General features: G+C 47.7%; 2 protein-coding genes across 3 annotated transcripts in view; one reads left to right on the forward strand and one right to left on the reverse strand.

The window, feature by feature from the left end:
- Positions 1-7,611, reverse strand: part of DMTF1 (cyclin D binding myb like transcription factor 1) — a 60,440-nt gene extending 52,829 nt beyond the window's left edge. The window contains exon 1 of the mRNA XM_056573389.1: positions 7,509-7,611. The gene's annotated coding sequence lies outside the window, so the exon portion shown is untranslated. The remainder of the gene's footprint in view (positions 1-7,508) is intronic.
- A 16-nt stretch (positions 7,612-7,627) lies between these two features.
- Positions 7,628-21,652, forward strand: part of ELAPOR2 (endosome-lysosome associated apoptosis and autophagy regulator family member 2) — a 175,768-nt gene continuing 161,743 nt past the window's right edge. The window contains exons 1-2 of one of the 2 annotated variants that reach the window (XM_056573385.1): positions 7,628-7,846; positions 20,481-20,695. In XM_056573385.1, the coding sequence (XP_056429360.1) occupies positions 7,738-7,846; positions 20,481-20,695 (324 nt within the window). In that variant the 5' untranslated portion in view covers positions 7,628-7,737. Of the gene's footprint in view, positions 7,847-19,139; positions 20,696-21,652 lie in introns of those variants that run through there. The other variant, XM_056573384.1, reaches the window with a different exon arrangement.

The raw sequence follows: 21,652 nt of genomic DNA on the forward strand, positions 1-21,652 counted from the left end.
GAAAAACCGTGTGCAACCGTATTCTGAAATTCTGTGTATGGTTCTCATAGACAACAATGTTAAAAGAACCGCATACGGTTCGCATACGGTTTTCCAACCGGAGGCAAAAACGTGGTCGACAGCGTTTTTGCCTACGGTTGAAAAATCGGCAAAACCGTATCCGAGGCAAAACGAATGCAACCGTACACAACATTTGGAATACGGTTTACAATGCATTCTCTATGCATACGGTTTCGGATACGGTCGTATATGTTTTTTTGCGGAAAACCGTATATGGTTACCGTATTTGAAAAACGTGGTGTGAACCCAGCCTAAGAGTGAATATCAGGTGATGTGTGTGATTATACAGTCAGGGGTGTATTAGGCATGTTTACGGCCGTGTTCACAAATTTCCGGCCAGACAAAGTCCAGCCAGCGCCAACTCAGTCAGTCAGTGATAGGACCACGCAGAGATTGCAGTCCCCATAGACAGCAATGTCTGTAGAGCGAAAATCTGCCAGAATTTTTTGAGTGTATTTTCCAATTTTCCTCGAAAATTCTGCAGTCGAATTTCATTGCCAGCAATGGGACTCTGCTGTACCAGAATTTCTGAGTGGTATTTCAAAAGGGGATTCCGCCCGGAAATTCTGTAGTGTGAACCTGGCCTTAGGGTATTTCCTCAACATTTTCTCAGTGAATCAACACCATTCAAATCAGTGTTAATTTTACACAGAATTTGCTGTCAAAATAAACTGTAAAATTCTAAGTCCCATTGATTAATGAGGCTTTGCCTGCAAATTCTGTGGAATGAACATGTTCATTCTTTCGCCAAACTAGGATTCATGGTGGAATTCCGAAACGGAAATTCTGCAGGTTGAACTGAGCAGCAGCCTACCATTCAAAGAACTTCCACAAGGAAATTTAGTGCAAAATCCTTAGCCAGATCCACATCTCAGTATAAAACATTAACACCTTCTGACTGTATAAATCACATCCATCATCAGTCATTCCCAAGTTCATCCCGATCTGACAGTTCCCTGAATTCTAATAAAAAGATGTCTCAGGAATGGGAATGTGTGTAATCTGAGCACCCTAAGATATTTAATAACTGTAACATCTCATTTTTTGGGGTTGGCCACAGGTCCTCTAAACATGAAAAGGTTTTATCCAAATATCTGGTGACAGACTCTTAGACAATCTCTGTAGCAATAAATTGAATGTAATAAATGATGCTTGAGTTGGCAGAAACACCGGTAAGGATGAATTCCCATCTCTGCAAATCCGAAAGCTGGATATGGCAAGTAGGATTTCACAACCACTAGGGTTGTCCCGATACCGATACTGGTACTGATACTGGACATTTGCACGAGTACTTGCACTCATGCAAATGTCCCTGATACCTAATCAGATACCTGCCAGTGGGACTCCTGCTGGCAGGTATCACAAAGGTGCGGTAAGCCGCCTGCACTCTCCGTACGGATCAACTCCCGCGCCCAATCCCGAGCTATGCAGCATGCTTAGCAGCTGAGCGTGCGTCATAGCAGGGACCTGCATTAACCTTTTAGACTAAGCAATCTAAGTTGATAGTTGCGTCTAAAATGTCCTGAAGTTAAAGGGGTACTCCGGCGCTTAGACATCTTATCCCCTATCCAAAGGATAGGTGATAAGATGCCTGATCGCCTGATTTTAACTGGGGTGCTGCGCGTAAGATCACGGGGGTCCCCAGCGGCGGGACCCTCGCGATCAGGCATCTTATCCCCTATCCTTTGGATAGGGGATAAGATGTCTAAGCGCCGGAGTACCCCTTTAACCCCTTAACGACGCAGGCAGTAAATGTACGTCCTGGTGACGTGGTACTTAACGCACCAGGACGTACATTTACGTCCTGAACATAACCGCGGGCATCGGAGCGATGCCGGCATCATGCGCGGCAGGTCCCGGCTGTGGATCGCAGCCAGGGACCCGCCGGTAATGGTGGACACCCGCGATCGCGCGGATGTCTGCCATTAACCCCTCAGATGCCGTGGTTAATACCGATCATGGCATCTGCAGCATCGCAGTCACTTAACAGGATGATCGGATCGCCCGCAGCGCTGCCGCGGCGATCTGATCATCCTGCACAGCAGACGGAGGTCCCCTCACCTGCCTCCGCTGTCTTCCGGGAGTCTTCTGCTCTGATCTGCCTTCCCACAGACCAGAGCAGAAGATGACCGATAACCCTGATCAGTGCTATGTCCTATATATAGCACTGAACAGGATTAGCAATCGAGTGATTGCTTTAAATAGTCCCCTATGGTGATTATTAAAGTGTAAAAATAAAAGTAAAGTAAAAAAAATTTGAAAAACCCCCTCGCCCAATAAAAATGTAAATTGTCCCATTTTCCCTATTTTACCCCCAGAAAATGTAAAAAAATTATTTTATATAGATATTTGGTTTCGCCTCGTGCGTAAATATCCGAACTATTAAAATAAAACGTAAATGATCCCGTACGGTGAACAGCGTGAACTTTAAAAAAAAATCCAAAATAGCTGCTTTTTTATAACATTTTATTCCCAAAAAAATTAATAAAAAATGTAATAAAAGTTTTGTATAAGCAAATATGGTATTAATAAAAAGTACAGACCACGGCGCAAAAATTGGGCCCTCATACCGCCGCTTATATGGAAAAATGAAAAAGTTATAGGTCTTCAAAATAGGGCGATTTTAAACGTACTAATTTGGTTAAAAAGTTTGCGATTTTTTTAAGCACAACAGTAATGGAAAAGTGTATAATCATGGGTATCATTTTAATCGTATTGACCCACAGAATAAAAAACACGTCATTTTTACCATAAATTGTACGGAGTGAATACAAAACCTTCCAAAATTTGCAAAATTGCGGTTTTCTTTTTAATTTCCCCACACAAATAGTATTTTTTTGGTTGCGCCATACATTTTATGGTAAAGTGAGTGATGGCATTACAACAGACAACTGGTCACGCAAAAAACAAGCCCTCATACTAGTCTGTGGATGAAAATATAAAAGTTACGATTTTTTGAAGGGGAGGAGGAAAAAACGAAAATGTAAAAATAAAATTGTCTAAGTCCTTAAAGGGGCACTGTCACCAACTTTATTTTTTGATATGTTGTAGTACTTATGTACTACAACATATCTCTAATATACTTTTATTTTTTTTATTTTTTTCATTAAAAAGGTTTAATTTACATTTAATTTACACCCTCCTAGTGGCCGGCTGAAGCCTGGCATGACGTCACGCCTGAAAAAGGACTGATTTTGGAGTGGCAATGAGTCCTTTTTCAGTTAGGCTGCACTCGCTCCCTGCCTGTCAATCAGACAGGCGGGAGCGAGCGCATTGGCTCCCCGGCCACTGGCTGGGAGGCCACTCCTCACGCCCGCTGACGGACTCTGCAGTAACTTTAAGTGGAATGAGGGAACTGGGTATGCGGGGCGGGGGAGGAGGGAACGGGCTAGCGCCGTAGCTTGTAACTAACTAATAGTTTATCTACATAGAGTGCCTCCAGCTGTTTCAATACTACAACTCCCAGCATGCCCTGACAGCCAATAGATGTCAGGGCAAGCTGGGAGTTATAGTGGTGAAACAGCTGGAGGCACCCTGTGTAGATGAACTAAGGGCGGAAGTCCCCCCCAGCAGGCATCAGTGACGTGGTGCCTGCTGGGGAAGTCTGCCTGGTAGTGAGCACACTGCCAGGCAGACAAAAGGCATTTTTAATATAGTAAAAATAAAAATTAAAAGCAGGGAGGGGGTTAGGGATAGATTGGCAATAGGCAGGGACCGAAAAAAAATAGGATGGTGGGAGCTACCCTTTAAGGTCCAAATGGGCTGAGTCCTTAAGGGGTTAACTACCGGTTAGCTCAGGGATGGTGATCGGGATCACCACGGTGGAATCGCGGTGTCCCGATCAGCTGAAAGGACGGCCGGAGGTCCCATACTGATCTTCGTGCCATCCAATCGTCGCTTCTTTACTGCAGCCAGCCATGGCAGGCAGTAGTAAAGGAGCACCAGGAACACTGATCAATGCTATGCTATGGCATAGCATTGATCAATGTATGAAATCTACAGATTGCATGTAATAGTCTCCTATGGGGACTAAAGAATAGTGAAAAAATGATGTAATAAATAACTATGCGAATTAACCCCTTCCCTAATAAAAATTAGAATTTCTATAAAAAAAAAAAGGCCCTTTCTTTTAAAAGAAAAACTAAAAAAAAAAAAAAAAAAAAACACCCTGTCACGTGACTGAAAAAAGTATCGGTACTTGTACTTGGTCTTAAAAACAACCACCATTGGTTTTGAGGAGGCACATGGAGTCAGGTTGTTTCTCCGGTTGGTTCATTTTCCAACTGTATCCGGAATTTGAAACGGACTGAAAAGTTCAGCAGACCATGGTATTTAGTCCAGTAAAAATAAAACGGATACGGACAGAAAACGAGCCAACCATATTCACTATCTGACTCCAGGTGGCTTATTGAAATCAATAGCGTACAGCACGGATCCAGCAGAAGGTGGTTTTGAAATTCTCCTGCTGTATTAGCAAACTGAAATGTGAAACCACACTAAGCTAGATACTGGAAATAAAACCTTCCCCCACAACCATATAGTGCCAGGGACTCTGTATGGTTCCTATCAGGTAAACATATAGAAGAAACACACATGCACTGTGCTGCGGAGGACAATGACACTGTGGCTCATTCACACACTGGGAAACTTTCTGCATCCACTGGCCATGACTAAGGGCTGCTTCTCATCACGTTTTCTCCCATACGGGAGCGCATACGGCAGGGGGGAGCTAAAACCTTGCGCTCCCGTATGCCTTTCTATGCGCTACCGTATGTCATTCATTTCAATGAACCGGCCAGAGTGAAACGTTCGGTCCGGTCGGCTCATTTTTGCGGCGTATGCACTTTTACAACCGGACCTAAAACCGTGGTTGACCACAGTTTTAGGTCCGGGGAAAAAGCGCATACGGCGCAAAAATGAGCCGACCGGACCGAACGTTTCACTCCGGCCGGATCATTGAAATGAATGACATACGGGAGCGCATAGAAAGGCATGCGGGAGCGCGAGGTTTTAGCTCTCCCCTGCTGTATGCGCTCCCGTATGGGAGAAAACGTGACGTGAACCCAGCATTACAGCTTTCTCCATTTTCACAATGATGACAAGAAAGCTACAGTGTTCTTGCTGCACCTATAAAGCAGCACATATATGTAGCAGACTCTCCTGACATGTCCATTTTAGTAAATACTAACTCTGAGTGCTGGGGGGGAGGGAGAGGTGGGAAGTCAGCACAGTGCCGAGGGGGGGGGGGGAAAGTCAGCTCAGTGCCGAGGGGGGGGGGAAAGTCAGCTCAGTGCCGGGGGGGGGGGGGGGGGAGTCAGCTCAGTGCCGGGGGGGGGGGGGGGGGGGGGAGTCAGCTCAGTGCCGAGGGGGGGAGTCAGCTCAGTGCCAAGGGGGGGGGTTGGGGGAGTCAGCTCAGTGCCGAGGGGGGGGGGGGGGTTGGGGGCTGTCAGCTCAGTGCCGAGGGGGGGGGTTGGGGGAGTCAGTTCAGTGGGGGGGGGGGGGGGAGTCAGCTCAGTGCCGATGGGGGGGGGGGGGGGGGGGATTGGGAAGTCAGCTCAGTGCCGATGGGGGGGAAGTCAGCTCAGTGCCGATGGGGGGGGGGAGCGAAGTCAGCTCAGTGCCGAGGGGGGGGGGGGGGGGGGGGGGGGGGGGTTTGGGGGGGCGGGGGGGGGGTGTTGGTTAGTCAGCTCAGTGCCCCGGGGGGGGGGGGAAGAGTCAGCTCAGTGCCGAGGGGGGGGAAGTCAGCTCAGTGCCGAGGGGGGGGGGGGGGGGAAGTCAGCTCAGTGCCGAGGGGGGGGGTTGGGGGAGTCAGTTCAGTGGGGGGGGGCAGTCAGCTCAGTGCCGGGGGGGGGGGGGGGGGGGGGGAGTCAGCTCAGTGCCGAGGGGGGGGAGTCAGCTCAGTGCCGAGGGGGGGGGTTGGGGGAGTCAGCTCAGTGCCGAGGGGGGGGGTTAGTCAGCTCAGTGCCCCGGGGGGGGGGGGGGGGAAGTCAGCTCAGTGCCGAGGGGGGGAGTCAGCTCAGTGCCAAGGGGGGGGGTTGGGGGAGTCAGCTCAGTGCCGAGGGGGGGGGGGGGGTTGGGGGCTGTCAGCTCAGTGCCGAGGGGGGGGGTTGGGGGAGTCAGTTCAGTGGGGGGGGGGGGGAGTCAGCTCAGTGCCGATGGGGGGGGGGGAAGTCAGCTCAGTGCCGATGGGGGGGAAGTCAGCTCAGTGCCGATGGGGGGGGGGAGCGAAGTCAGCTCAGTGCCGAGGGGGGGGGGGGGGGGGGGGGGGGGTTTGGGGGGGCGGGGGGGGGTGTTGGTTAGTCAGCTCAGTGCCCCGGGGGGGGGGGAAGAGTCAGCTCAGTGCCGAGGGGGGGGAAGTCAGCTCAGTGCCGAGGGGGGGGGGGGGGGGGAAGTCAGCTCAGTGCCGAGGGGGGGGGTTGGGGGAGTCAGTTCAGTGGGGGGGGGGCAGTCAGCTCAGTGCCGGGGGGGGGGGGGGGGGGGAGTCAGCTCAGTGCCGAGGGGGGGGAGTCAGCTCAGTGCCGAGGGGGGGGGGTTGGGGGAGTCAGCTCAGTGCCGAGGGGGGGGGTTAGTCAGCTCAGTGCCCCGGGGGGGGGGGGGGGAAGTCAGCTCAGTGCCGAGGGGGGGGGGGGGGAAGTCAGCTCAGTGCCGAGGGGGGGGGGGTTGGGGGAGTCAGTTCAGTGGGGGGGGGGGCAGTCAGCTCAGTGCCGAGGGGGGGGGGGGGGAGTCAGCTCAGTGCCGAGGGGGGGGAGTCAGCTCAGTGCCGAGGGGGGGGGTTGGGGGAGTCAGCTCAGTGCCGAGGGGGGGGGGGGGGGTTGGGGGAGTCAGCTCAGTGCCGAGGGGGGGGGTTGGGGGAGTCAGTTCAGTGGGGGGGGTTGGTTAGTCAGCTCAGTGCCCCGGGGGGGGAAGAGTCAGCTCAGTGCCGATGGGGGGGGGGGAAGTCAGCTCAGTGCCGGGGGGGGAAGTCAGCTCAGTGCCGAGGGGGGGGGAGTCAGCTCAGTGCCGAGGGGGGGGGGGGACAACAGGTGGGCAGTCAGCTCAGTGCGGGGGGACAGGTGGGGAGTCATCACAGGGCTGGGGGGGACAGGTGGGGAGTCAGCGCAGGGCTGGGGGGGACAGGTGGGGAGTCAGTGCAGGGCTGGGGGGGGACAGGTGGGGAGTCAGCGCAGGGCTGCGGGGGGACAGGTGGGGAGTCAGTTTATTGCTGGGGGAGAACAGGTGAGAAGTGAGAAGTCAGCTCAGTGCTTTGGGGGGGGGGGGGGTCTGCGAGGACACTCAGCTGCGCAGTAATAGCTAAGAGGACACAACATATGGCGGCACACTGGGCTCCTGTGTGTTATACGTGCACGGTATGTACGGCTCGGTACTGGGGCTCAGAGCGCGCTGATAAGTACATTCAGTGGCTGTCAGCGCGCCTGGCTGCCTGTCATAGGGCCGGGCCTCATACTCACTTCCTGTTTTCAGTCCGGGCACTTGGCGGGTAGGACGGCGCCGCACAGATACCAGGATCAGGAACACAGCAGCGCTTCAACCAGGGGGAGCACGTGACCGGACAGGAAGGGGTGGGGCCTGCTACGCGGCAGCGCTATGTAGTGACATGGAGATACAGGAAGAGGAGCTGCTAGGAGGAATCACTGAGGGAAGCAGGCTGTGGGGAGAGTGGTCCTGTGTGAGGAGGGAATGGGGGAGCAGATTGTACAATCAAAGAGCGAGGCATATGTGCGCAAATTGCATGGGGAGCAGTCTCCAGGGGAGAGCAGAGGGGAGCATAATCAAATGAAAGTAGGAGGTAGATGACGGAGCAGTCTGTGTGAGGGCACGGGGAGCAGAGGGCACGGGGAGAAGTCTGTAAAATAAGAGGAGCAGAGGTTATAAGACGGGGACATAAGGGAACAGTCTGTAAAATAAGGGAGGCATGAGAGGGGGTATGAAGGCTGTGTATTATGGCTCCTCATTGGGGGGTGCTCAGAATGAGAGGGGGATGTTGTGTGATGACGGGGTGGGTGGCAGGGCTGCACTGTTGTAGCAAGGCCTGTCATTTATTTTTTTGGATATGCCATCAATGAAAAGTCCTTGGAAAATCCTTTTAATTTCCTTCAGGTGTATGACTGTTAAAAGGGTTATTCCAGCACATTTCAGATTTTCCCTAAGGGGGCATAAAACTATTTTTTTTTTTACTTGATATGTACTAAGAGTATACTATAAAAATCTGTATGCAGTAATATAATTCAATATTCAGCTTCTCCAACCTCAATTTCATGTAATATTTTATAATGTTTGCACTTGTGTCTTCACTGCTTGTTTAGAATTTTTTCCCTTTGCTATGTGGGTTATTAAAACCTTAGTATGTTTGGAAAAGGTCACAAAGGAATCCAAACATGTTGACTTATAACTGTGCATATTGGGGGAATTGTATCAAAACTTGTCCAGAGGAAAAAGTTGCTGAATTGCCCATAGCAACCAATCAGATTTCTTCTTTCGTTTTTGTAAAGGCCTCTGAAAAATGATCTGATTGGTTGCTATGGGCAACTGGTCAACTTTTCCTCTGCACGGGTTTTGATAAAACTTCCCCATTGGATTTAAATGATGGAAAAGCACTGTAAGGGTAGGGTCACATTTAACATATTACTCTGTGGATCCGCCGGTGACCTGACCCATGTGTTCCTCCAGCTGTTGCCACGCTCTGGCCTGCTCGCAGCAGCAATCCACCGCTCCAAGCAGCCACACAGGGGCCTGCAATTCGCCAAGTGCACTGCAGTGTACTCAAACATTGCGAAGCAGTCGTGATGTCTGTGTACACTGCGCAAGGCGACTCACAGGCCCCTATGTTAGTGGTTCTCAACCTTTTTCACGACTGTACCCCCAAAGGGTGAAAGTATGTCCACGGGTACCCCTCGTACAGAATTTAGGCCCTCTTTTGCCATTATTCCCCCCTCCATCTTAATCTCCTTGTGCCATTATTATTCAATATGGCAAAAGGGGATCAGAGGGAGGGGGGAATAACGGCATAAGGGAATTAAGATTAAGGGGGGGGTGTGGGGTGTTAATAATTACCCCCCCCCCCCCCCCCCAATCTTAATCCCCTTGTGCCATTATTCCCCTCCCTTCCTCAGATCCCATTTTGCCACTATCAGATAATGGCAAAATGGGATCTGAGGGAGAAGGAATAAGGGCATTAAGATGGGGGGGAGGGATAATGGCAAAAGGGGATCGGAGGTAGGGGGAATAATGGCACAAGGGGATTAAGATGGAGGGGGGGGGTAAATTTCCCCCTCCATCTTAATCCCCCTGTGCCATTATTCCCCCTTCCTTCTGATCCACTTTTGCCACTATCCCCTTCCTCCATCTTAATGCCCTTGTGTCATTATTTCTCTCCCCCATCCCTCCGTGCTAATACATACATACAAATAAATGCATCAACAACCATAGAAAGAGTGCTGATAGGAGGGATATCCATAAAATGTAACTTTTAATAGGTATATTAAAATCCACCAAAATAACCTAATAGTGCTCAAAATAACCAGCACCAAATAATATCAACCAATAAAGCAGTTACCACATCACAATGTAGATTTACAAAAATGTTGCAAGCTATTGCTAATCCATACGCATAACTCCCAATGCGTTTCTGCCACGGTAGAGCGGTGTCATCAGGGGAATTGATATGCAATAGTTTGTGGTATTTGGGCTATTTTATTCAGCCCCCAGACAAAAATAAACTGCATAAATATGTTTATAAGAACTGGTAGACCGAGAACAATGGTTATATGTATCAACCCATACAGTACATAAAAACATTTTTGCAGAACGTGGTGAGTACGATCCTGAAACCTGAAAAAAAAGGGCAAAGAAAAAACAACAAAAGAGAGAGGGTTTCAATATAAGTTCTTCCATGTTGACAATTACTAGTATAATACCGCTGAATGCAGGTATCAATGAAGTCACTCACATGCCCCAATTTGGTCCAAAGTACCTAGAAGGAAAGATGAAGTCCCTATATAATGGTGCGTTCACATTACGGAATTCCCGCGGAACTCCGCCGCTTATCGGGTTAATTAGCTAAAGTCCCGGGGTGTCCAACTGGAGACCACTCCCGCCCGACACCCCGGGACCCCATTTGATTAAGCCGATTAGCGATCGGGTGTGCAGGGGCGGCGGGTGCACCGAGGTCTGGCGGTAGCGATGATGGGGGAGGTAAGTGCCCTCCCCCTGACAAGTTGCAAAACTACAACTCCCAGCATGTCCAGACAGTCTGGGCATGCTGGGAGTTGTAGTTTTGCAACATCTGGAGGACCACTGTTTGGAGACCACTGTAGTTATCTCCAAACTGTGGTCCTCCCAGATGTTGCAAAACTACAACTCCCAGCATGCCCAGACAGGCAATGCCTTTCTGGGCATGCCGGGAGTTGTAGTTTTACAAGATCTGGAGGACCACAGTTTGGAGACCACTACCCAGTGGTCTCCAGATGTTGCAAAACTACAACTTCCAGCATGCCCGGCTGCAAACGGCTGTCTGAGCATGCTGGGAGTTGTAGTTGTGTGCCTCCAGCTGTTGCAAAACTACAACTCCCAGCATGCCCAGACAGCCATTTGCTGTCTGGGCATGCTGGGATTTTTAGTTTTGCAAGATCTGGAGGACCACAGTTTGGAAATTACTGTGCAGCGGTCTCTAAACTGTGGCCCTCCAGATCTTGCAAAACTACCAGCATGCTGAGCAACAAGCGGCTGTCAGTACATGCTGGGAGTTGTAGTTTTGCAACAGCTGGAGGCACACTGGTGGGTAAACACTATGTTAGTCTGTTACCTAATTCAGTGTTTTCCCACCAGTGTGCCTCCAGTTGTAGCAGAACTACAACTCCCAGCATGCACAGTCTGTAAGTTCATGTTTAGAGTTGTAGTTTTGCAACAGTCGGAGGTTTAAGCCCGTAAACACCCCCTACCCCCCCCCCCCCCCCCCACACACACACACACACAATGTGAATGTACAGGTTACATTCACACGGACGGGGCTTTACAGTGAGTTTCCCAATGCAAGTTTGAGCTATGGCAAATTTTCCACCGCAACCCAAACTCCCAGCTGGAAACTCATTGTAAACCCACGCCCGTGTGAATGTACCCTAAAAACACTAACTACAGTACACTACTCAAAATAAAAAGTAAAACACTACATATACACCCTTACACAATTATCCCCCCCCCCCCCCCCCCCCCAAATAAAAATGCGTTTCCAAAACAGAGCCTCCAGCTGTTGCAAAACAACTCTTGACATTGCTGGACGTCCATTGACTGTCCAGGCATGCTGGTAGTTTTTTGCAACAGCTGGAGGCACCTTGTTTGGGAAGCACTAGCGTAAGGTATTTGTGGTGGAGGAGGCAAGAGTGAAGCTTGCATCTGTGTCCGCCCCTATGCAAATCCCTGATTAAGGCCTCAAATGCGCATGGCGCTCTCTCACCTCGGAGCCCTGGCGTATTTCATGGCAACAGTTAATGCCACATATGGGGTATTTCCGTACTCGGCAGAAATTGTGTTACAAATTTTGTGGGGCTTTTCCTCCTTTTACCCCTTATGAAAATGAAATATTGGAGTGTACACCAGCATGTTAGTGTAAAAAAATAATTTTTTACACTAACTTGCTGGTGTTGCCCCATACTTTTCATTTTCACAAGAGGAAAAAGGAAAACAAGACCCCCAAAATTTGTAACGCAATTTCTCCTGAGTACGGAAATACCCCATATGTGGACATAAAGTGATCTGCGGACGCATAACAAGGCTCAGGAGTGAGAGCACACCATGTACATTTGAGGTCTAAATTGGTGATTTGCACAGGGGTGGCTGATAGTTACAGCGGTGGCTGATAGTTACAGCGGTTCTGACAAACGCAAGAGAAACACCCACATGTGACCCCCCCATATTGGAAACTACACCCCTCAAGGAACGTAACAAGGGGTATAGTGAGCCTTAACACCCCACAGGTTTTTGACAAATTTTCGTTAAAGGATTAGTCCAGTGGTGATTCAGTGGTGAGCAACTTATCCCCTATCCTAAGGATAGGGGATAAGTTGCAGATCGCGGGGGGTCCGACCCCTGGGGCCCCCCGCGATCTCCTGTACGGAGCCCCGACAGCCCGCGGGAAGGGGGCGTGTCGACCTCCGCACGAGGCGGCGGCCGACACGCCCCCTCAATACAACTCTATGGCAGAGCCGAAGCGCTGCCTTCGGCAATCTCCGGCTCTGCCATAGAGATGTATTGAGGGGGCGTGTCGGCCGCCGCCTCGTGCGGGAGTCGACACCCGCTATCTCGGCGGAGAGCCGGGGCCCCGTACAGAGAGATCGCAGGGGGCCGCAGCGGTCGGACCCCCCGCGATCTCAAACTTATCCCCTATCCTTAGGATAGGGGATAAGTTTTTCACCACTGGACTACCCCTTTAAAGTTGGACATAAAAATGAAAAGAAATGCTGGTTTTACCCCAAAGTTTTCATTTTCACAAGGGGTAATAGTAAAAAAAAGTAAAAATTTCTTCTGAGTAAGGAAATACCCCAAATGTGTATGTAAAGTGCTCTACGGGCAAATTACAATGCTCAGAAGAGAAGGAGCGCCATTGGGCTTTTGAAGAGAAAATTTGTCTGGAATTGAAAGCCATGTTCGTTTACAAAGCCCCCCATGGTGCCAGAACAGTGGACTCCCCTCACATGTGACCCTGTTTTGGAAACTACACCCCTCACAGAATGTAATAAGGGGTGCAGTGAACATTTTCAACCCACAGGTGTCTGACAGATTTTTGGAACAGTGGTCCGTGAAAATGAAAAATTTAAATTTTCATTTGCACAGCCCACTGTTCCAACGATCTGTCAAACGCCAGTGGGGTGTATATACTCACTGCACCCCTTATTACATTCCGTGAGGGGTGTAGTTTACAAAATGGGGTCACATGTGGGGGTTCCACTGTTATGGCACCATGGGGGCTTTGTAAATGCACATGGCCCCCAACTTCTTTTCCAACCAATTCTCTCTCCATGGCACACCTTCTCTTCTGAGCATTGTAGTGCGCCAGCAGAGCACTTGACGTCCACACATGGTGTATTTCCATACTCAGAAGAAATGGGGTTACAAATGGGGGGGGGGGAGTTCTCCTGTTACCCCTCATTTTCACGTCCAAATTTAGTGAAAATTTCTCAAACATCTGTGGGGTGTTAAGGCTCATTGTACCCCTTTTTACGTTCCTTGAGGGGTTTAGTTTCCAAAATGGTATGCCATGTGGGGCTTCTTATGCTGTTCTGGCACCATAGGGGCTTCCTAAATGCAACATGCCCCCCAAAAGTCATTTCAGCAAAATTTGTTTTTCAAAAGCCAAATGTGGCTCATTCTCTTCTGAGCATTGTACTTCGCCCGCACAGTGCTTTACGTCCACACATAGGGTATTTCCATACTCTGAAGAATTTGGGTTACAAATTTTGGAGGGATTTTCTCCTATTACCCCTTGTAAAAATAGTAAATTTGGGGAAAATACAGCATTTTAGCTGAATATTTTTTTTTTCATTTTCACTTCGCACTTTAATGAAAAGTCGTCAAACACCTGTGGGGTGTTAAGGCTCACTGTACCCCTTGTTACGTTCCTTGAGGGGTGTAGTATGCCATGTGTTTTTTTTTTCTGTTCTGGCAACATGGGGGCTTCCTAAATGCAACATACCCCCCAAAAACCATTTGAGCAAAATTTGCTCTCCACAATCCCATTGTCACTCCTTCCTTTCTGAGCCCTCTAGTGCATCCACAGAGCACTTAACATCCACATATGAGGTATTTCCTTACTCAAGAGAAATTGGGTAACAAATTTTGGGGGGCTTTTTCTCCTTTTACCCCTTGTAAAAATAAAAAATAAATGGGCCATGTTAGTGTAAAATTTGAAGATTTAGAATTTTCTCCTTCACTTTGCTGCTATTCCTGTGAAACACCTAAAGGGTTAACAAACTCTCTGAATATCATTTTTGAATACTTTGAGGGTGTAGTTTATATAATGGGGTCATTTATGGGGTATTTTTTCAAAGAAAGGTCTCTCAAATTCATTTCAAACTGAAATGGTAGCGGAAAAATTCAGATTTTGAAATTTTCATGAAAAACTGGAAAATTGCTGCTAAACTTTGAAGCCCTTTAACGTCTTCAAAAAGTAAAAAAAAAATTCAACTTTATGATGCCAACATAAATTAGACATATTGTATATGTGAATCAATAAATAATGTATGTGGTAAGCAGAGAGTTTCAAAGTAAAAAAAAAAAAGCAACATTTTCAAATTTTTCATGAAATTTTTGAATTTTTCACCAAGAAATGACGGCTGCGTCCTTAAAAGGGGTACTCCCGTGGAATTAATTTTTTTTAAATCAACTGGTGCCAGAAAGTTAAACAGATTTGTAAATGACTTCTATTAAAAAATCCTAATCCTTCCAGTACTTATTAGCTGCTGAATACTACAGAGGAAATGGTTTTCTTTTTGGAACACACAGCTCTCTGCTGACATCATGACCACAGTGCTCTCTGCTGACATCTCTGTCCATTTTAGGAACTGGCCACAGCAGCATATGTTTGCTATGGGGATTTTCTCCTACTCTGGACAGTTCTAAAAATGGACAGAGATGTCAGCAGAGAGCACTGTGACATGATGTCAGCAGAGAGCTCTGTGTTTCAAAAAGAAAACCCATTTCCTCTGTAGTATTCAGCAGCTTACTGGAAGGATTAAGATTTTTTAATAGAAGTAATTTATAGAAAAAAAATGTGGGATTGTGCAGCTCACAAACAATTAGTTGAGGCTTATATGGAATAGTACTTACACCTCAAAAAGGTACAAAAATGTTATAAATAAATATAGACAAAGGGGGGGGGGGGGGGAACCATAAACCTCCAGACTAATACCAGATATACTGGTACATGATTAATTGATTAGATGGAACTGTGCTTCAATTGATGATTACATTTATTTATTTTATTCTTAGAATATACAAATAAAGACAAATATAATTTAGAAACTTATAATATCAGCCTCCTTACACAGGACCCTTGTGGGGAGGTGAAATTAAAACATACAATAAAGAAATACAATAAAAAAAAACATAAAAAACTGCTAAATATGCATTAAATTCCACTAGTCCGACATCTAAAGGACCAACAATGTTCACAGTCCATGATTGTAAGATGCAGTCCGCATGTATATATATTAAATGTCCAGATTAAACAAAGATCACCATTTATAGTTATCAGCTTGAGATGATATGTAGTTTGTAGAAAGTACAGCGTTGTGCTGACTGAACGTCCCAGAGGTAGATGGAGTGCAAAGTCGAGGCTGTCTGGAAGCGCTGGCATGTGCTGCAACGGCTGGCCTGCCTGCCACAGACCTTAGGGGAAGCCGATGGTCTCGGAGGTGAGACATTAATGTCTCTACTAAGGAAAGGGTCATTACACTAAGTACCCTGAAACGCATCTAGAGAAAACTACCGCATCAATACCGAAATTTTACCGCAATAAACAATAGAATTTATTCCACAATCCTTGAAGGACCGCTATCTTTCACTATACAGCCACCTGTTCCTGTTATAATCACCTAATTCAGCATTCCATCTTGCCGGCTTTCTTTCCATCTCCACATGACTAACGTCAGACGCCGAGGTTTTCTCCACGAGGCTGTTTCCACCCACCTCCGAGACCAGCGGCTTCCCCTAAGGTCTGTGGCAGGCAGGCCAGCCGTTGCAGCGCATGCCAGCGCTTCCAAACAGCCTCGACTTTGCACTCCATCTACCTCTGGGACGTTCAGCACAACGCTGTACTTTCTGCAAACTACATATCACCTCAAGCTGGTAACTATAAATGGTGATCTTTGTTTAATTTGGACATTTAATATATATACACATGCAGACTGTATCTTACAATCACGGACTGTGAACATTGCCGGTCCTTTAGATGTCAGACTAATTTAATTATGCATATTTAGCGGTTTTAATGCATATTTAGCGTTTTTTTATGTTTTTTTTATTGTATTTCTTTATTGCATGTTTTAATTTCACCTCCCCACAAGGGCCCTGTGTAAGGAGGTTGATATTATAATTTTCTTAATTATATTTGTCTTTATTTGTATATTCTAAGAATAAAACTTTTTTTTTTCATCATCAATTGAAGCACAGTTCCATCTATTCAATTCATCATGTACAAGTATATCTGGTATTAGTCTGGAGGTTTATGGTCCCCCCCCCCTTTTGTCTATATTTATTTATTAATTTACAAATCTGTTTAACTTTCTGGCACCAGATGATTTAAAAAAAAAAAAAAAAAAGTTTTCCATGGGAGTACCCCTTTAACCTCTTAAGGACTCAGGGCGTACCTGTACGCCCTGAGCCCGGTCCCGATGTTTAAAACGGGGTCACGCCGTGACCCCGCATCACACCGGGTCATTCCTGGCTGCTATTCATAGCTAACGGCTTGCAGCACCGATCATTGTGCCGCGCGCTATTAACCCTTCAGAGGCGGCGGTCAAAGTTGACCACCGCATCTGAAAGTGAAAGTAAACGCTTCCTGGCAGCTCAGTCGGGCTGATCGGGACATCGCGATAAAATCGTGATGTTCCGATCAACTGGGACGCAAGCGGAGGTCTCCTTACCTGTCTCCGCAGTGTCCGATCGTGGTTTGATCGCTCCAAGCCTGAGCTACAGGCTTGAGCAATCGAGCCCCTATCTCACTGATCCATGCAAAGCTATGGCTTTGCATGGATCAGCATAAGAGATCAGTGTGTGCAGTGTTATAGGTCCCTATGGGAGCTATAGCACTGCAAAAAAAAAAGTTAACAAAGGTCATTTAACCCCTTCCCCAATAAATGTTTGAATCACCCTTTTCCCATAAAAAAAAACTGTAAATAAAAATAAACATATGTGGTATCGCCGCGTACGGAAATGTCCGAAATATAAAAATATATCGTTAATTAAATCGCACGGTCAATGGCGTATGCACAAAAAATTCCAAAGTCCAAAATAGCGTATTTTTGGTTACTTTTTATATCATGAAAAAATTTATAAAAAGCGATCAAAAAGTCCGATCAATACAAAAATGGTACCGATAAAAACTTCAGAACAAGGCACAAAAAATGAGTCCTCATACCGGCCCGTATGCAGAAAAAAAAAAAGTTATAGGGGTTAGAAGATGAGAATTTGTAACATATACATTTTCCTGCATGTAGTTATGATTTTTTTCCGAAGTACGACAATATCCAACCTAATATCCAACCTATATAAGTAGGGTATCATTTTAACCGTATGGACTTACAGAATAAAGATAAGGTGTTATTTTTACCGAAAAATGCACTGCGTAGAAACGGGAGCCCCCAAAATTTACAAAATGAAATTTTTTCTTCAATTTTGTCGCACAATGAATTTTTTTTCCATTTCACCATGGATTTTTGGGTAAAATGACTAATGTCACTGCAAAGTAGAATTGGTGGCGCAAAAAATAAGCCATCATATGGAATTTTATGTGCAAAATTGAAAGCATTATGATTTTTAGAAGGTGATGAGGAAAAAATGAAAATGCAAAAACGGAAAAACTCTGAGTCCTTAAGGGGTTAAGGTCAAAATAGGCTGTGTCCTTAAGGGGTTAAAGGGGTATTCCAACATCTGGTTAAAAGAAAAAATGGCACAGAAGCATATGCCATTGCTTACTTGTCCGCCCCAGTTCTGAGACCACCAAATATCCATATGTTATAGGTTGTCTTAGCTCTGTAATTCCTGTTTGACCAGTTGCTCAGTACTACAATTCCCAAAATGTATTGCTTACTCTTCATCTCTTCATCACTTTGCCTACTACCCTCACACATCAATGCTGCTAGAAGTGCTTAGGGGGCAGAGCTTGAGCTCAGAGACAAGATCCAGCCAAGCCTCCTGAGTTAGCAGATAATGATGCATCGTCTTGAGAGAGAGGGAGGGATCCGGGTGCTGGAGACAATACCACACGGAGAGCTACACATCTTCCTGATGGGTAAATCATGCAACATCATGCAAACATGCTGACGCTAGTACAATTTGTGATAACACTATTAATAAGTTCTATGGCCGGCATTTATCATTGTAGGAGTAAGTGAAGAATTTTCTACACCTTTTTTTGTGTAGGAGCACCATATTTATTATATGGTCACAGACCATTTGATACATTTTGTGCAGGTCACATTTTCTGAAATTTCTCTCTTCAAATACACCAAAAAGCTAAGCTAAGTCTGGGCTGGTGTAGTTTTAGAGACTTTTCAGTGGCTTTGCGCCTTTTTTGCTCCTTTTCACAAAAAGGCGCAGTTCATAAAACTCTTCCATATCATGTGTATTGCCAAAATCAGTGGATTGCAACTCAAAAACAGCAGAAATGTGTAAACCAAAAGGTGCTAAAAATGCGCAGATAAACCCGCTTGCGCCATTTTTGCGCCTTTTCTAGACACAAAAAACTGTCTAAAGGCACAGATAAATGTCGGCCTATGTGTTGAAGTGATGAGTCTTATTTAAAAACATTTTATGAAACAGGAATGCCTTTTTTAAAAAGTAAATGAAAAGGGGGTGTGGCCTGCATTGGGATCTGAGCGGACGTGCTGCTACTGAGCTCCCGCTCACCCTGTGACTGTAAGGCTGGGTTCACACTACATTTTGTCCCATACGGGAGCGCATACGGCAGGGGGGAGCTAAAAGCTCGCGCTCCCGTATGTCACCGTATGCGCTCCCGTATGTCATTCATTTCAATGAGCCGACCGGAGTGAAACGTTCGGTCCGGTCGGCTCATTTTTGCGCCGTATGCGCTTTTACAACCGGACCTAAAACTGTGGTCAACCACGGTTTTAGGTCCGGTTGTAAAAGCGCATACGGCGCAAAAATGAGCCGACCGGACTGAACGTTTCACTCCGGTCGGCTCATTGAAATGAATGACATACGGGAGCGCATACGGTCAAATACGGGAGCGCGAGCTTTTAGCTCCCCCCTGCCGTATGCGCTCCCGTATGGGACAAAACGTAGTGTGAACCCAGCCTTACTCTGATTAACAGTCAGAGAGGGCAGTGTGGTTCCACGGTGGTCCGTATCTCTCCTTCAGCCCCGGACAGGCCCTGGATTCTGGCGCTTGAGGCCGCCATTGCTGACCTTTGTGGGCGGGGCCTCGTCTCTCCCCAGTCTGCTCCAAAGCTGCTCCTTGAGCTTCTGGGACGGTGGGGCTCTCGTGCTGGAGAGGTGTCCTGACTGCATGCAGGCAGAGGAGGCTGACATCTAATAATCCTGTGCGTTGGAGCTGTGAGTACCAGCCCAGTTCTACTGCTACCTGGCCCTGGGGATTGTAGCTTTCTCTACCACCTTGGGGACTTGCTGGGTCCTGAAGTACGCAGACAATTGAAGCTGCTGCTCTATACCCCCCCCCCCCCCTTCTGTGCTGGACTGTGCTGTGAGTGCCCTGGGAATATTGGCTACTGTTCTATTCCTGCTCTATTAACCCCCCTGTTCTGGGAGTGCTCTGCGGATATTAGCCGCAGTTCTGCTAACCCCTTCTGTGCTAGACTGTGCTGCGAGTGCTCCAGGACTTCTGCTGCTGCTCTGTTGCCCCCTCTGGGCTGGACTGTGCTCCAAGTACTATTGGGGTTCCCTGTGCGCTTGCGGCACTCAGTATTGTGGAACTTTTTGCTATATTACTGGGAGTGGTGTACTCTACGACCTGCGACTGTACTTCTTGTTTCTGGTGCTTTACTTTTCTCATCCTCGCCTGTGTTGGTGTCTGTGTGCCACGATGGGAGGCTCCAGGGGCAGATCCAAGTTCAACAAGTCGGGAGTTGGAGTGTTTCTTCCACCCTTAGAAGATGATGCCTCTTCGGACGACGGCCATTCTGAGACTAGTGGCTACCTTTTTTGTTTTGTCCTTGTTGTCTGTGTTGTCCGTTTGTCTGTGGTGAGTGTGGGAGCTCCTATGGTTATCGGATATAATGGGATAGCCCTGTTGGCGTTCTTTCTTGGTTTCATGATGGGGTCCCTTAGAATATTGAACTGGAATGTTCATGGCTTAAATTCCAAGTTTAAGAGAGCGCTGCGCCTAGACTTTGTTAAGAGACACTCCCCGCATATTATCTGCTTGCAGGAAACCCACCTTACGGGTCAAAAGGTCCTGGCCCTTAAGAGGGTGTGGGTTGCGAAGGGTTACCACTCTTCGTACTCGTCTTTGGCTAGAGGGGTCTCAGTTCTAGTCTCTAAGTCCCTCCCCTTGATAATTTCCCGGGTTTCCTGTGACCATTTTGGTAAATATGTGATACTTCATTGTGCGCTGGCCTCCTTTAGCTTTAACTTAGTGTCTGTGTATGTCCCACCTCCCTTTCATGTGGCCCACTTGGACTTGATAGTAACTAAGCTGACTTCCTTCCCTACTTACCCTGTTCTTTTTATAGGAGACTTCAATGTTGTTCCTGATCCCCGGCTTGATTGCACCAGTGCTGTGGACCCCGGATCCTCTGCTTTAACTTCTTGGCGTTTGGGGTTGGGCCTTACTGACATTTGGAGATGGAAGTACCCAGATGATACCGTCTTTTCTTACTACTCCTTGCTGCACCGAAACTTTTCCCGAATAGACCTTGCTTTCGCTTCGGCTGACCTGCTGCCAGTGGTGAGTGAAGTGTGCTATACTAGTAGAGGGATCTCAGACCATTCTGCCTTGATAGTTACCATGTCCCTAGGACCTAGGCCCTCCTCACGTTTGTGGAGAATGCACCTGTGGTGGCTTTAGGAGGAGGAAATATCTTCTGCTCTGGAGACTGCTCATTCTGATTACTGGGCCCATAATGCCCCCCATCCGGATGTCCTCGTCCAGTGGGACGCTTATAAAGCCACGGTTAGAGGGGCATTTATGGTGGGGGTGGCGGGCCGGAGGGCATTGCTGGGAGCCCGAGAGCGGGTGCTACAGTCAGAAATAGGGTCCTTGAAGCTGCGGTGGTGAGGGATCCTACTCCGGAGGCTGAGAGGGAGTGGGCTAGGGCTCAGAGGTCTCTTTTAGGGTCCATTTGAAAATAGCAGCAAGGGAGGCAGCTATATTTGAATTTGGGGACAAGAACGGTAAACTTTTGGCTTACCTGTCCAGGGACAGTTGCCCTGTAGCTTCTATACCCTGTGTACGGGCTCAGGATGGGTCCCTTGGTTCTAACCCGGCAGACATCAATAAGGCATTCCTTTCCTTCTATGGTTTCCTGTATTCCCCCTCAGCTGGGGTGACCCCTGAAACAGTACTCTACTTCCTTAGGGACCTTCCCCTTGTTCCGCTGAGCTTACTTCAGTCCTCTTGACTGGAGGACCCGCTCACAGCTGAGGAGGTATCTAGGGTTATAAAAGACTTACCCTCTGGGAAGACTCCGGGACTGGATGGTTTGGTGAGGGACTGGTGCAGGTTGAGCGAGGAGAAACTGATCCCAATCTTACTTAATCTGTATACGGGTACCTTTGAGTCTGGGGCTCTGCCTGACTCTATGGGCTCCCCTCGGCATTTGCCCTGGATGCCTGCTGAAGCATTTCAGCAGGCATCTGCTTCCAATCTCTGCCCGGCGCGCGGCAGGGACCAGAAACCGCCAGG

This window comes from Hyla sarda, chromosome 4 (assembly GCF_029499605.1).
Source record: "Hyla sarda isolate aHylSar1 chromosome 4, aHylSar1.hap1, whole genome shotgun sequence".
NCBI lineage: Eukaryota > Metazoa > Chordata > Amphibia > Anura > Hylidae > Hyla > Hyla sarda.